This window comes from Coregonus lavaretus, assembly GCF_964263955.1.
Source record: "Coregonus lavaretus genome assembly, chromosome: 10".
Taxonomy (NCBI): domain Eukaryota; kingdom Metazoa; phylum Chordata; class Actinopteri; order Salmoniformes; family Salmonidae; genus Coregonus; species Coregonus lavaretus.
The window spans coordinates 9,906,026-9,920,020 of record NC_139997.1 but is presented as its reverse complement, the minus strand read 5'-3'; the positions used below and the strand labels follow the sequence as shown (position 1 = coordinate 9,920,020).

General features: G+C 42.5%; 1 protein-coding gene across 1 annotated transcript in view; it reads left to right on the top strand.

Annotated features, from left to right (window-relative positions):
- Positions 1–13,995, top strand: part of LOC311136029 (integrin alpha-1-like) — an 88,188-nt gene that overhangs the window by 15,531 nt on the left and 58,662 nt on the right. The window contains 1 exon segment of the mRNA XM_084170092.1: positions 10,873–10,993. Within this exon segment, the coding sequence (XP_084026218.1) occupies positions 10,873–10,993 (121 nt within the window).

The following is a 13,995-nucleotide window of genomic DNA, read 5'->3' as shown; positions in this document are numbered from 1 at the left end:
TTCACACACACACAGGTGTTCATGCTCCATAATTCTTAGAGAACATTAATGTGTGTGTGTGTGTGTGAGAGAGAGAGAGAGAGGGGCTCTTAGATATACAAGGCTCCCGGAGCTACAGACTGTGTTAGAGGTCCTCTGAAGTTCCTCAGAGTTGGATGGTGCGTGCAGACCAAAGCCATGTGAAGACATTATCATCTGACATCACTGTACTGAAGTCTCAAGGGCTTTACAAACCAACCCAGCAATGAGGGAAGTGTGTGTCTGGAATACACATAGAGGAGAAATCATCGTCATGCTCTGTCTTTAATGTACTGCCAATGCTGAACAGTGAAGACAGGGATAAAGGAAAGGCATCATGGGTATAAGGGTGATTAGTGTTTGTGTATATCTCGTTCAGGTTTTGTGATTTCAGGTTCTCACACTATGGCAAAGTTCACACAGTTCACACACTTTAAACAATCACACTCACACACACACACACAGCGAACGAATGTGCACGCTATATGGAACAGAACATATGCGTATTATTTTCTGTCAGGTCATGAACAGATCATTTGGCTGGCCTGGGTTGCTTCTGTGTTGCAGCTTGACCAAGAAAACAATGATTTATATTTGAATAGTGCTGAAGTACCGCCCTGGTTTGTTTGAGGGAGAAAACAACATCTTAGTTCCTGGCAGTAGTATCTTTTGGGCTCCTGGTGTACTGTGTGACCATGTGTTGGAATAATCTCCATGTAATGAAACATATTAGGGAAAAAAGACACGTTTCTCCCGTAAAGTGTTTTAAATAACAGCCATTACTCTCTGGTGGGCTGGAGCAGGTGTGACGTCCAGTCATCTAGCGACCCCAAGGTTGTGACCTCCTGTGACCCCGGTCCCAGGGGTCAGGAGCCTCAAGAGACCCACCTCACATAAAAGTACTGGCAGTAGTGGAGAAGGTCTACGTGTGTTTTCCACTTATCTACATGTTGTGATTCACATTTCACATCTGACTGTTACCTTTTTCAAAAACATCCTTATTCACTATACAGTGCAACATTTTTTTACTAGATCTCTATGGGCCCTGGTCAAAAGTAGTGCACTATATAGGGAATAGAGTGTCATTTAGGACTGATGGACATAGGGTCCCATGGAACTTACTCTGGTAATTGTTACCATATTGGGCCAGTTGTTAAGAGATGTACCTTCTGAGGTTTTCTGATAGATGGCTGTTTACATTTACATTTTACATTTTAGTCATTTAGCAGACGCTCTTATCCAAAGTGACTTACAGTTAGTGAGTGCATACATTATTATTAATTATTATTTATATTTTTTATTTTTTCATACTGGCCCCCCGTGCTGTTCTGTTCTATTCTATTCTGTCCTTTTCTTTTCTATTCTGTTCTGTTTGGTTCTGTTCTGTTGTGTTCTGTTTGGTTCTGTTCTGTTTGGTTCTGTTGTGTTCTGTTTGGTTCTGTTCTGTTTGGTTCTGTTCTGTTCTGTTGTGTTCTGTTTGATTCTGTTATGTTGTGTTCTGTTTGGTTCTGTTCTGTTCTATTCTATTCTGGAGAGGAGGGAGGGGTGGACTGGGAAGGAGAGGTGGGGAGGAGGGGTGAGAAGTGGGAGGAGGACTGTGGGAGGTGGAGGAGGTGAGATTACATTATCTTCACTTTAGCACAACAACATGAACAGCAACTGTGGGAGAAAGGCTAGAGAGACGCTAGAGAGATGCCAGGCACCAGCTACAGCAACCAGGGCCGTTAGGTTCACAAACAAACACCAGCTCTGAGAAAAGAAAAGAAGCTCCGCAAAGCTCTTGAGGGGAAGGAAAGTCAAGTTCTTCAAATGTCAAGATATATTTAGGCTAGTAGACTTTTTGCGTTTGTTTTCTTATGACATTTATGGAATGCTTATGGAATTTATGGAATTCTTATGGAATTTTCTGATTAAATGTAATAATCTGGTTATGGAAAATTGTTGTTCTGGTGTGTCTTGATTGTGTTAAGAGTAATCATTTTTTACACAATGCTTCAATGCTTTGACAGAGAACTCTGTCCATGGTACTCTGGTGTTCTGGTGTTCTCTGGTGTTCTGGTGTTCTGGTGTTCTGGTGTTCTCTGGTGTTCTGGTGTTCTGGTGTTCTCTGGTGTTCTGGTGTTCTCTGGTGTTCTGGTGTTCTGGTGTTCTCTGGTGTTCTGGTGATCTCTGGTGTTCTGGTGTTCTCTGGTGTTCTCTGGTGTTCTGGTGTTCTGGTGTTCTCTGGTGTTCTGGTGTTCTGGTGTTCTCTGGTGTTCTGGTGATCTCTGGTGTTCTGGTGTTCTCTGGTGTTCTGGTGTTCTGGTGTTCTCTGGTGTTCTGGTGTTCTCTGGTGTTCTCTGGTGTTCCAGATGCACTATCAACACCCCACCAAAAGAAACACACACACACAGGATCAGAGGCTGTCAGCAGATACACAAGGCCCCTGAGGGGTGTGTGCATGTGTGTGTGCATAAATGTCTGTGTGCATGTGCGTCTGTGTGTGCGTCTGTGTGTGTTTCTGTGTGTGCTTCAGCCCTGCATCATCTGTGCACCAGGCCTCAGAGCAGTGATCAAACTAGCCCCCCACCCCCTCTCTTTCCTCTCACCCCCAGCAGCAGGGGGCCAGACCTATCCATCACTGTGGCATCACACTGAGATGATGTACAGGCTGCACGGGGCACCTCGTTCACATTAACCACAGTCCTCAGCTATGGCAGGGCAACACGCAGTCCACTGCACCGCCATGTTGTTCTTCTGCAAGACAAATGTTTTTTTCTAAAGAGTTTCACTTTCGGACCAGGGGAACCTACTTGCAAAGTATTTAGACATTCTTCATGATGGATCAACCTGGATTATGTACATGCCCCTGAACTTTGACCCATGGAACCCTGGAAAAGTTAGCTAGTTCAAGTTCACACAGTTCCTACACTGAGTTATTACTGTATAGTTACAGTGACTTCAGAAATTATTCACACCCCTTTACTTTTTCCACATTTTGTTGTTACAGCCTTAATTTAAAATAGATTAAATTGAGATTGTGTTACTGATCTACATACAATACCCCAAAATGTCCAAGTAGAATTTTTGTCCAAGCCAGAAACTGAACATGCAATGCGTTCTCTCTCTTCTGAGAGAATTCTCCCCATCGTCTATCTCTGTGCTGTGCTTAGCAATGTTACTGTGTAGAACCGATCATCATACACTGTGTTTGTGATGATCGTCCCATGTCCTCCATCAATTAATCTAAAGAAATTATGAATAACCAGACACTGATGATTTACGGTTGATGAGAAGCACATCTATTTATTAGCTCCCCTGTAGCTCAGTTGGTAGAGCATGGCGCTTGTAACGCCAGGGTTGTGGGTTCGTTTCCCACGGGGGGCCAGTATGAAAATGTATGCACTCACTAACTGTAAGTCGCTCTGGTTAAAGAGCGTCTGCTAAATGACTAAAATGTCAATGTAATAATAATGTGGGTTAGAAATGTACAATTGATTGTTGCTGATCATCTGTCAAATATGAGAAACATGTATTAGAGTTTGGCGCGTCGGCATATGGTTTGGTGCCGACACCCATTGTTGTGCGTTTCAGAATCAGAATCACCTTTATTCACATAGTACATTTACACAGTCAGAATGTTACTAGGTGATATGGTGCTGCTAGTGATAGACAACATACTCAGAATGTTACTTGGTGATATGGTTCTGCTAGTGATAGACAACATACTCAGAATGTTACTTGGTGATATGGTTCTGCTAGCGATAGACAACATAGTCAGAATGTTACCTGGTGATATGGTGCTGCTGGTGATAGACAACATAGTCAGAATGTTACTAGGTGATATGGTGCTGCTAGTGATAGACAACATAGTCAGAATGTTACTTGGTGATATGGTTCTGCTAGTGATAGACAACATACTCAGAATGTTACTTGGTGATATGGTTCTGCTAGTGATAGACAACATACTCAGAATGTTACCTGGTGATATGGTGCTGCTAGTGATACACAACATAGTCAGAATGTTACCTGGTGATATGGTGCTGCTGGTGATAGACAACATAGTCAGAATGTTACTAGGTGATATGGTGCTGCTAGTGATAGACAACATAGTCAGAATGTTACTTGGTGATATGGTTCTGCTAGTGATAGACAACATACTCAGAATGTTACTTGGTGATATGGTTCTGCTAGTGATAGACAACATACTCAGAATGTTACTTGGTGATATGGTTCTGCTAGTGATAGACAACATACTCAGAATGTTACTTGGTGATATGGTTCTGCTAGTGATAGACAACATTTGGAGACAGAATACAGATAGAGGAGTTTAAACAAAGTTTGCATACATGATATACAACTAGGTAGAGTGAACATAGAGCTGTAAGAGAATGAGCAGATATACACATGTACAGTGGGTATACCTGTGGAGGCTGCTGAGGGGAGGACAGTTCATACACTATATATACAAAAGTATGTGAACACTCCTTCAAATGAGTGGATTTGGCTATTTCAGCCACACCCGTTGCTGACAGGTGTATAAAATTGAGCACACAGCCATGCGATCTCCATAGACAAACATTGGCAGTAGAATGGCCTTACTGGAGAGCTCAGTGACTTTCAACGTGACACTGTCATAGGATGCCACCTTTCCAACAAGTCAGTTAATCAAACTTCTACCCTGCTAAAGCTGCGCCGGTCAACTGTAAGTGCTGTTATTGTGAAGTGGAAACATCTAAGATCAACAACGGCTCAGCCGCAAAGTGTTAGGCCACACAAGCTCACAGAATGGGTCCGCCGAGTGCTGAAGCACGTAGCATATAAAAATTGTCTGTTCTCGGTTGCAACACTCACTACCGAGTTCCAAACTGCCTCTGGAAGCAACAGCACAACAACTGTTTGTCGGCAGCTTCATTAAATGGATTTCCATGGCCGAGCAGCCGCACACAAACCTAAGATCACCATGCACAATGCCAAGCGTCAGCTGGAGTGGTGTAAAGCTCGCCGCCATTGGACTCTGGAGCAGTGGAAATGCGTTCTCTGGAATGATTAATCACACTTCACCATCTGGCAGTCCGACGGACGAATTTGGGGTTGGCAGAAGCCAGGAGAACCCTACCTGCCCCAATGCATAGTGCTAACTGTGAAGTTTGGTGGAGGAATAATGGTCTGGGGCTGTTTTTCATGGTTCGGGCTAGGCCTTGACTGGCCTGCACAGATGTCTGACCTCAACCACATCGAACACCTTTGGAATGAATTGGAACACTGGCTGCGAGCCAGGCCTAATCGCCCAACATCAGTTCCCAATATCCTGCACGCTTCCTTGCCCTGGAGTCATGCAGGACCTCGATGGGGAGCAGGTGGTAGCAGATTACCCTATCTCCAGACCAGACAATGCGTTGCAGTTTGCCCTTGTTGACAAACACAAACAGAGCCCCAGGACAGCAACACAATTAGACCCAACCAAATCATGAGAAAACAAAAAGAGAATTACTGACAAAAAAAACAACTGACAAACTAGAATGCTATTTGGCCCTAAACAGAGAGTACACAGTGGCAGAATACCTGACCACTGTGACTGACCCAAATTTAAGGATAGCTTTGACTATGTACAGACTCAGTGAGCATAGCCTTGCTATTGAGACTGGCCGCCGTAGGCAGACCTGGCTCTCAAGAGAAGACAGGCTAAGTGCACACTGCCACAAAATGAGGTGGAAACTGAGCTGCACTTCCTAACCTCCTGCCAAATGTATGACCATATTAGAGACACATATTTCCCTCAGATTACACAGACCCACAACGAATTCGAAAACAAACCCAATTCTGATAAACTCCCATATCTATTGGGTAAAATACCACAGTGTGCAATCACAGCAGCAATATTTGTGACCTGTTGCCACAAGAAAAGGGCAACCAGTGAAGAACAAACACCATTGTAAATACAACCCATATTTATGTTTATTTATTTTCCCTTTTGTACTTTAACTATTTGCACATAATATGGCATATTAAATGTCTTTATTATTTTGGAACTTTTGTGAGTGTAATGTTTACTGTTTTTTTTTTAATTGTTTATTTCACTTTTGTTTATTATCTATTTCACTTGCTTTGGCAATGGAAACATATGTTTCCCATGCCAATAAAGCCCTTAAATTGAGAGAGAGAGAGAGAGAGAGAGAGAGAGAGAGAGAGAGAGAGAGAGAGAGAGAGAGAGAGAGAGAGAGAGAGAGATGAAACGAAACGAAACCTGGACACATTTAATAGACTAACTGGGCCTCAGAGAGAGAGAGAGCTCCTGGTCCCTGCCAACATATGTCGCAGACTCAGACTATCCTTCTCATTAGAGAGCAGAGCACTGTGCTGCTGATGTCTCTCAATTCTTTCCCTGACCACCACTGCCTGCCAACTGATTTAGGATCAGTTTTACCACAGCCTGAAATGGGTTAGTGACCACTGCTGCCCGGGAAGGATAAAATTCTAGCCAACTGATTTAGGATAATTTTTTTATCACGGCTCACCGCCAGCCTGAACTGAGTTAGTGACCACATCTGGCTCGGAGGGTCAAACACCAGACGCTGACTTAGGATCAGTTTAACCACGGCTCACCTAACCTGAACTGAACTGATATGTAAGATTAATGTCAGGTTGCTCCACTTAATGGCTCCCAGACCTGAAGTTTTATATTTTGTCAAGTGTGGCTGATCACACTTCTAACACTGATTGGGGATCAGTTTTACGGTTATGTCTGGCTAACAGGCCTGTAGTGCTGATTTAAGGTGGGCTTTATTGTGGCTAAGCATGGCTGACAGGTCGGGGGCGACCACAGACGTGACACAGAAAGGGTGTCGGTCTGGTTGGGATATCTCAACCCACATCAGAGGAGGACTGGATTTCATCTGAAACATGCTGAAAGGATTTGAGTGCCTCTCACTGGGAGTGTTTAATCACTTCTAGACTGTGTTTGTGGTGTGGCCCTATCACCCTGTAACATGTATTACCACCGTGTGGCCCTATCACCCTGTAACATGCATTACCACCGTGTGGCCCTATCACCCTGTAACATGTATTACCACCGTGTGGCCCTATCACCCTGTAACATGTATTACCACCGTGTGGCCCTATCACCCTGTAACATGTATTACCACCGTGTGGCCCTATCACCCTGTAACATGCATTACCACCGTGTGGCCCTATCAACCTGTAACATGTATTACCACCGTGTGGCCCTATCACCATGTAACATGCATTACCACCGTGTGGCCCTATCACCCTGTAACATGTATTACCACCGTGTGGCCCTATCACCCTGTAACATGTATTACCACCGTGTGGCCCTATCACCCTGTAACATGCATTACCACCGTGTGGCCCTATCACCCTGTAACATGTATTACCACCGTGTGGCCCTATCACCCTGTAACATGCATTACCACCGTGTGGCCCTATCACCCTGTAACATGCATTACCACCGTGTGGCCCTATCACCCTGTAACATGTATTACCACCGTGTGGCCCTATCACCCTGTAACATGTATTACCACCGTGTGGCCCTATCACACTGTAACATGCATTACCCCAATGTATTATTTCATTATGGGATGTATAATGACTTACTTCTCCATCCAATGTCCAGACGATGGATCTGAGATTGGCTGTTCTGGGAGGCACCTCATGGTATATCTGTGTCTCTGGCCGTGCCTGTACTTGCATCCCAAATGGCACCCTATTCCCTATGTAGTGCACTACGTTTGACCAGAGCTTTATGGACTCTGTATAGTACACTACATAGGGAATAGGGTGCCATTTGGGACACAGACTATGGCTCCTGTTTACAAGCCACATTGGAGATTGCAGAGGAAGCTCATTATGTTTATCTAGCACCCCAAAACAAAATAGATGCTCCCAAAGACAACAGAAGCTGATAATAACCAGCCATGATATCCGTGCTGATGCTCACGGACGCATTCAAAGTCAGGACAGGACAGAGAACAGCTCCCTAGAAAAACAGTTGCTCCCTAAGAAAACAAAGAGTAATGACCCATCACATCCATCCAGTCTGGTCTCGGGGACATAGAGGCATTCACACTCTGGTCTGGTCCCAGGCTGTTTAATATACTGGTTAGGGTATTCAAACTCAGGACTGGACAGAAGTAACCTCGTCCCCAGGCTAATTGTGTACGGAACATACTTGCTTCTGAGGTTGGGGAGGAAGTGTCTGGCGCACTAGACTAGGACAGGATGTGGTGCATAGAAAACAGAACCTGATTATGACTAACCAAGTCCAGTCTGGTCTGTACTGTAAGGGCATTCATGGATGTGGTGCATAGAAAACAGAACCTGATGACCATGACCACGTCTAGTATGGTCTCATCCCAGGGACGTAGGGGCATTCAAACCTACAGGTAACTTACAAAATAAAGGAAACACCAACATAAAGTGTCTTAATCGGACGTTGGGCCACCAAGACCCACCAGAACAACTTCAATGCACCTTGGCATAGATTCTACAAGTGTCTGGATGCAACATCATTTTTCCATGAGAAAGTCCATCATTTGGTGTTTTGCTGATGGTGGTGGAAAACTCTGTCTCAGGCACCGCTCCAGAATCTCACATAAGTGTTCAACTGGGTTGAGATCTGGTGACTGAGACACACACCCTTTAAACCCCTATGCTCCTTTGAGACACCTCTTTCAAAGTCACTGAGATCTCTTCTTCTCGCCATGGTAGTCAAAACAATGGGAAACTGGGCATTTTTATACATGACCCTAAGCATGATGGGATGTTAATTGCTTAATTAACTCAGGAACCACACCTGTGTGGAAGCACCTGCTTTCAATATACTTAGTATCCCTCATTTACTCAAGTGTTTCCTTTAATTTGGCAGTTACCTGTATGACAGCACAGAGAAGTTGCAAAAGAAAACATGCACGTCTGGTCCTCTCTGATCTTGCTCTCATACTGATGGGTAAAACTCAAGACGGGTCAGAGTTGTTGCAGAGAGACTTCATTTGGAGAAAGGGTAGCGGTGTTCAAGTGGTTGTTGTACAGACAGCGTAATACGTTTTATAAGAGGCCTCTGTAAAAGACCAACAGAATATGCTGCAGACAAAGTAGATGAAGCACTGTGAATGGAAAGTGGCCTGGAAGTCTTACAGGGAGCTTGGTAAGGAAGGCCTGTGACTAACTGGCTGCACGTGGACTGTTACAGTGGAGTGCAGTACAGTACACTGGTTCTTCTGTCTGTTTCTGTTTGTCTGTGACAAATACATAATGGACCAGTGTTAAGGCTTCTTGCATGGCGCCGTGTCCAACTCCAAGTGTAGGATAAAGTGAATGTGTACTCCCACAGCTGATTTCCATACTGTAGGCATCAGTACAGTATGCTTTAGTGATGTTTGGCTGTGGGATGCTCAATCCTCATCACTAGAGGACAAGTCTGTGTTGTGTCCAGTATTTATCCTGTGTGTGTGTTTGGTGGTCTTTGTGTTTTGTATCTCCCCCCTACTACTCTGTCTCTTGGCCCATGTTGCAGTGCTCTGCTAATCCTCACATCCCCCTTACAAATCCAGGAATTGATTTGCTCGGAGGAATTCCATGGCACACTAAAAATGAAAAGTGTCCTTGTTGGCGGAAGCACAATGAGACGTTCAAAGTCTATATTTAGATATTTAGTGGCTCTGTAGTTCACAGTAGCTAAATAGCAGACTGGGGATGTCTGGTGAAGATGGCATTGTCTTGAAGGGGTCAGATGTTAGAGGTCAGAGGTGGCAGAGGGGTCTCTTAGCATTCTATGATGACATTCCTCTGTCTTCTATGAACACTGGAAGGGCTCTCTCTCTCTCTCTCTTTCTCTCACTCTCTCTCTTTCTCTCTCTCTCGCTCTCTCTCTCTCTCTCTTTCTCTCTCTCTCCCTCCACTCTTTCTCTTTCTCTCTCTCTCGCTCTCGCTCTCTTTCTCTCTCTTTCTCTCTCTCTCCCTCCACTCTTTCTCTTTCTCTCTCTCTCGCTCTCTGTACAGTGGTTATGATTTCCTTATTGTACTTCCATCCCACTGCCTTTTATATTCTATACAGTTCAATTCAAAATGCTTTATTGGCATGCTGAACATTACATTTGTATTGCGAAAGCAACAATACACAAAAAAAACAATTTAGGAACATTTAAGAGACCACCCATGGAACTTGTAATAACAAAATTGTACTAAAAGTGGGAAAAGTAACCAGTTTATCATCCTGATTTTCTGCAGCTGACTTTTCAGTGCTTCTTGTTTGTGTAACATATTGTGTAAATATTTATGTTTTCGATTTTTCCTGCTTGCCAATAACTTCTTTGTGAGGGAAGATCATTGGCACTCCAAAACCACACAATTTGTTTACATGATTCTCGTTAATGGTCCAATGCAGCCATTTTGATCTAATTATTAAATCATTTTTGGGTAACAATTAAATATCTCACTGTGATTGTTTTCAATTAAAATGGTCAAAAAGGAACAAAAATCGCTTCTTAGCAATTTCTCAAGCAAGAATTTAGCTAGGACTGTCTGGGAGTGTTCTAAGTGAGGAGGGGAAAACGGAAAATTAGCTGTTATTGGCAGAAAGGTTTGGAACTCTCTTTCTCATTGGTCTATTAACTAATTTACCGCATGGTGATGTCACCAGGAAGGCCAAAACTCCATCCCACCAAAACAGGCTGAAATTTCAGGCGTTTTTTTCAAACAGCTCTTACACTAAAAGGGCATTATCATCATTTTCACAACCTCATAGTGTGTAAATATATATAAAACACATGAAAATCACATTTTTGACTGCATCCAAATCTTTTCTCCAATAAAAGTGTTTGTTTGCTCTGTAGTAACAACAGTTCTCTTTTCTTGCAGTGTTGCTACCGTGTGTGTTGTCGTTTAATGTGGATGACAAGAATGGGCTGACGTTCAGTGGTCCGCTGGAGGACATGTTTGGATACTCTGTCCAGCAGTTTGAGAACAGTGAGGGGAAGTGGTGAGTCCATTCGTGTTATCATCCACGAGACCTGGGTTCACATAGTGTTCGTTCTCTTTCAAATAATTTAGCTGCACTTGATTAAGCTTGCCTGGTTCCATGGAATCAATGAAATAGTCCCAAAGGTTTAAACAGCAAACCCCACCCATCTGGCACTCCAGGCAGGCTCAATGAAACACTGAAAGTCTTTAAAGAGAAAACAAATACTATCTGAACCCAGGTTTGTGATCATACACTCTGACACTTGACACTGGCCATGTCTGAATACCATTCTTGCGTTCTAAATAGTAGCATTTTAGGTATGCGAAAATATAACATTTTATAGTATGTGACATCTCGAAAATCAAGTATGCTTTCAATTCTAGGATGTTATACTAATTTAGATGATTTGGGCTTTTCATCTAGTAGAATTCACTGCACACTTTTGAGGAAGAGAATGGTCTTTCCATACTCACCTGTGTTTGACAACACCCATTATACATACATTTGTTCAAACTTTTACCCTAGCTTCTCACCCGCACGTCTGGTCCCTTATATAATTCAAAAAGTGTTCCCATATCATACTAAATCTCCCTTTCCTCTCCTGTCATTTTGTTATCATTGATTCATAAGATGCGGTCTCCACCATGACTTTGAGCCAATCTGTTGATTTCGGACTATCTGCACTCTTCCAGTTACATAGTATGAGTCTAGCCGCAGTAAGAAACCCCACTGAGGCAAGACCACACTCTTCTTTGCTAACACCTGGTGGTAAAATAGATATATCCCCTAATAAGCACAGCTGTGGGGACTCTGGGATAGGCTGCCCCACCCATTCATCAAGCTTTTTAAGAACCTCCTTCCAAAAAGGGAGCACCATGGGACATTCCCATATAGCATGCAAAAAGGTACCTACTTCCCCCTTGCATTTCCAGCATAAATTATTTTGCAATAAACCCATTTTATGGAATCTAACTGGGGTCCAGTAGTATCTATGAACAATCGTATGTGTACATTTACCCCTTGTATCCCTGGTACACCAGCCTACATTGGAACCATTTTCCATACATTCTCCTCAATGTCACAATTAAGATCCCTCTGCCAAATCAACCTTAAATTCTCACAATTTCCATTTTGTGCATATGAGACTATTTTATAAAACACTGAAACAGAGTGTGATATTCCTGGTAACATGACATATTGTTCTAACAAGTTTTCATCACTCTAGAGGTTAATACTCATAGGAGACCCCATGCAGCTCCTTAGTTGTTATTATTTCCAGAAATCTCCCTTATCTGGCAAATTACATTTCTCCTTCAGGACCTGATAGGACATAAGCACTCCTTTCTCATATAGATCCCCTAGTGCATGCAGGCCTTGTCTAAGCCATACCTCCCAGATAAATGAATGTTTTCCAATGTAAACTGATGGGTTGTGCCATGTGGAAGAATATTTTTGTTTATACTGGAAAATTCCAAGCATCTATGAATCTTAACCCATACCTCTCGGGAATGTTGTAGGATTGAGTCATTCTTTGTGATAAGGCCTCAATAGGCTTAAACGAGGCTGTGATAGACCTCTCAATCTGAGTCCATCCCAAATTGGAATCATAATTGCCCCAGTGTCTGGCCAATTTGGCTACTTCAAATTATATGTTGTATAGTTCTACATTGGGTAATGCTAGTCCTCCTTTATCCCTTGGAGCATATAACTTGTTCACATTTATTCTGGGTTTTTTCCCATCCCAAAGATAATCCTTAATAATTTGATTGTACTGCTTAAATAGGAAGGGAGAATTGGTCACAGGGAGCATCATGGACACATCATTAAACTGTGGTGCCACAACCATTTTAACAGTATTTATTTTGCCCCATAAAGTAAGATTAACCTCTAACTGCCTGTAGCTCAGGACCTGAAGTAAGGATATGCATATTCTTGATAACATTTTAAAGGAAACACTTTGAAGTTTGTGGAAATGTGAAATTATCGTAGGAGAATATAACACATTAGATCTGGTAAAAGATAACACAAACAAAAAAACATGCATTTTATTTTAATTTCATTTTTTATCATCTTTGAAATGCAAGAGAACGGCCACAATATAATATTGCAGTTTAGGCGCAGTGTGTGTGCAAAGTTTCAGATTGATCCAGTGAAGCATTGCAATACTATACTATTTTGTATCAAGTCTGCCCACATGTGCTGAATTGGTCAATTGATACATTTTCAAGTACATAACTATAGAGAACATACAAAAATGATATGGTAATACAAAATGTCATACATGATGGATCATTAGCTTATACACTAACTTTCACACATCTAGATGGCCGGGCGGGGTGGGTGTGGAGCTAGAGACAGCAGGGGTTCAAACTGTAGAACGTAGTTCCTACATTTGAATATAAAAATGGATTTTATCAAACAAAACTATGCTACATTTTATCTCTGGGACCCTTAGGATGACAAATCAGAGCAAGATTACTGAATGTAAGTACATTATTTTCAGAGGTAAATATATCAAACCATTTGCCGTGCTAAGTTTTTTGTTGTTGTGCACTATCCTCAAACAATAGCATGGTATTACTTCACTGTAATAGCTACTGTAAATTGGACAGTGCAGTTAGATTAACAAGAATTTAAGCTTTCTGCCCATATAAGACATGTCTATGTCCAGGAAAGTTTGCTGTTACTTACAACAGTCATGCTAATCACATTAGCGCACGTTAGCTCAACCGTCCCGTATACGGGACACCGATCCCGTAGAGGTTAAGCAACCTCCATTTATCAAGATTATTCTTTATTTTTTTGTAGTAGTGGCATCATATTAATTTGCATAATATTCTGTAGTTCGTTGCTCAGTCTTATACCCAGCTATTTCATCCCTGATGGCACCCATTTGAACTGAAATGAAGTAATTGCAACAGGAGGACATAATTTGGATACAGGCATAGCCTCTGACTTCTGCCAATTAATCTTATAACCAGATATCTGTGAGAACATGTAAATTGTGTTCAAAACCAAAG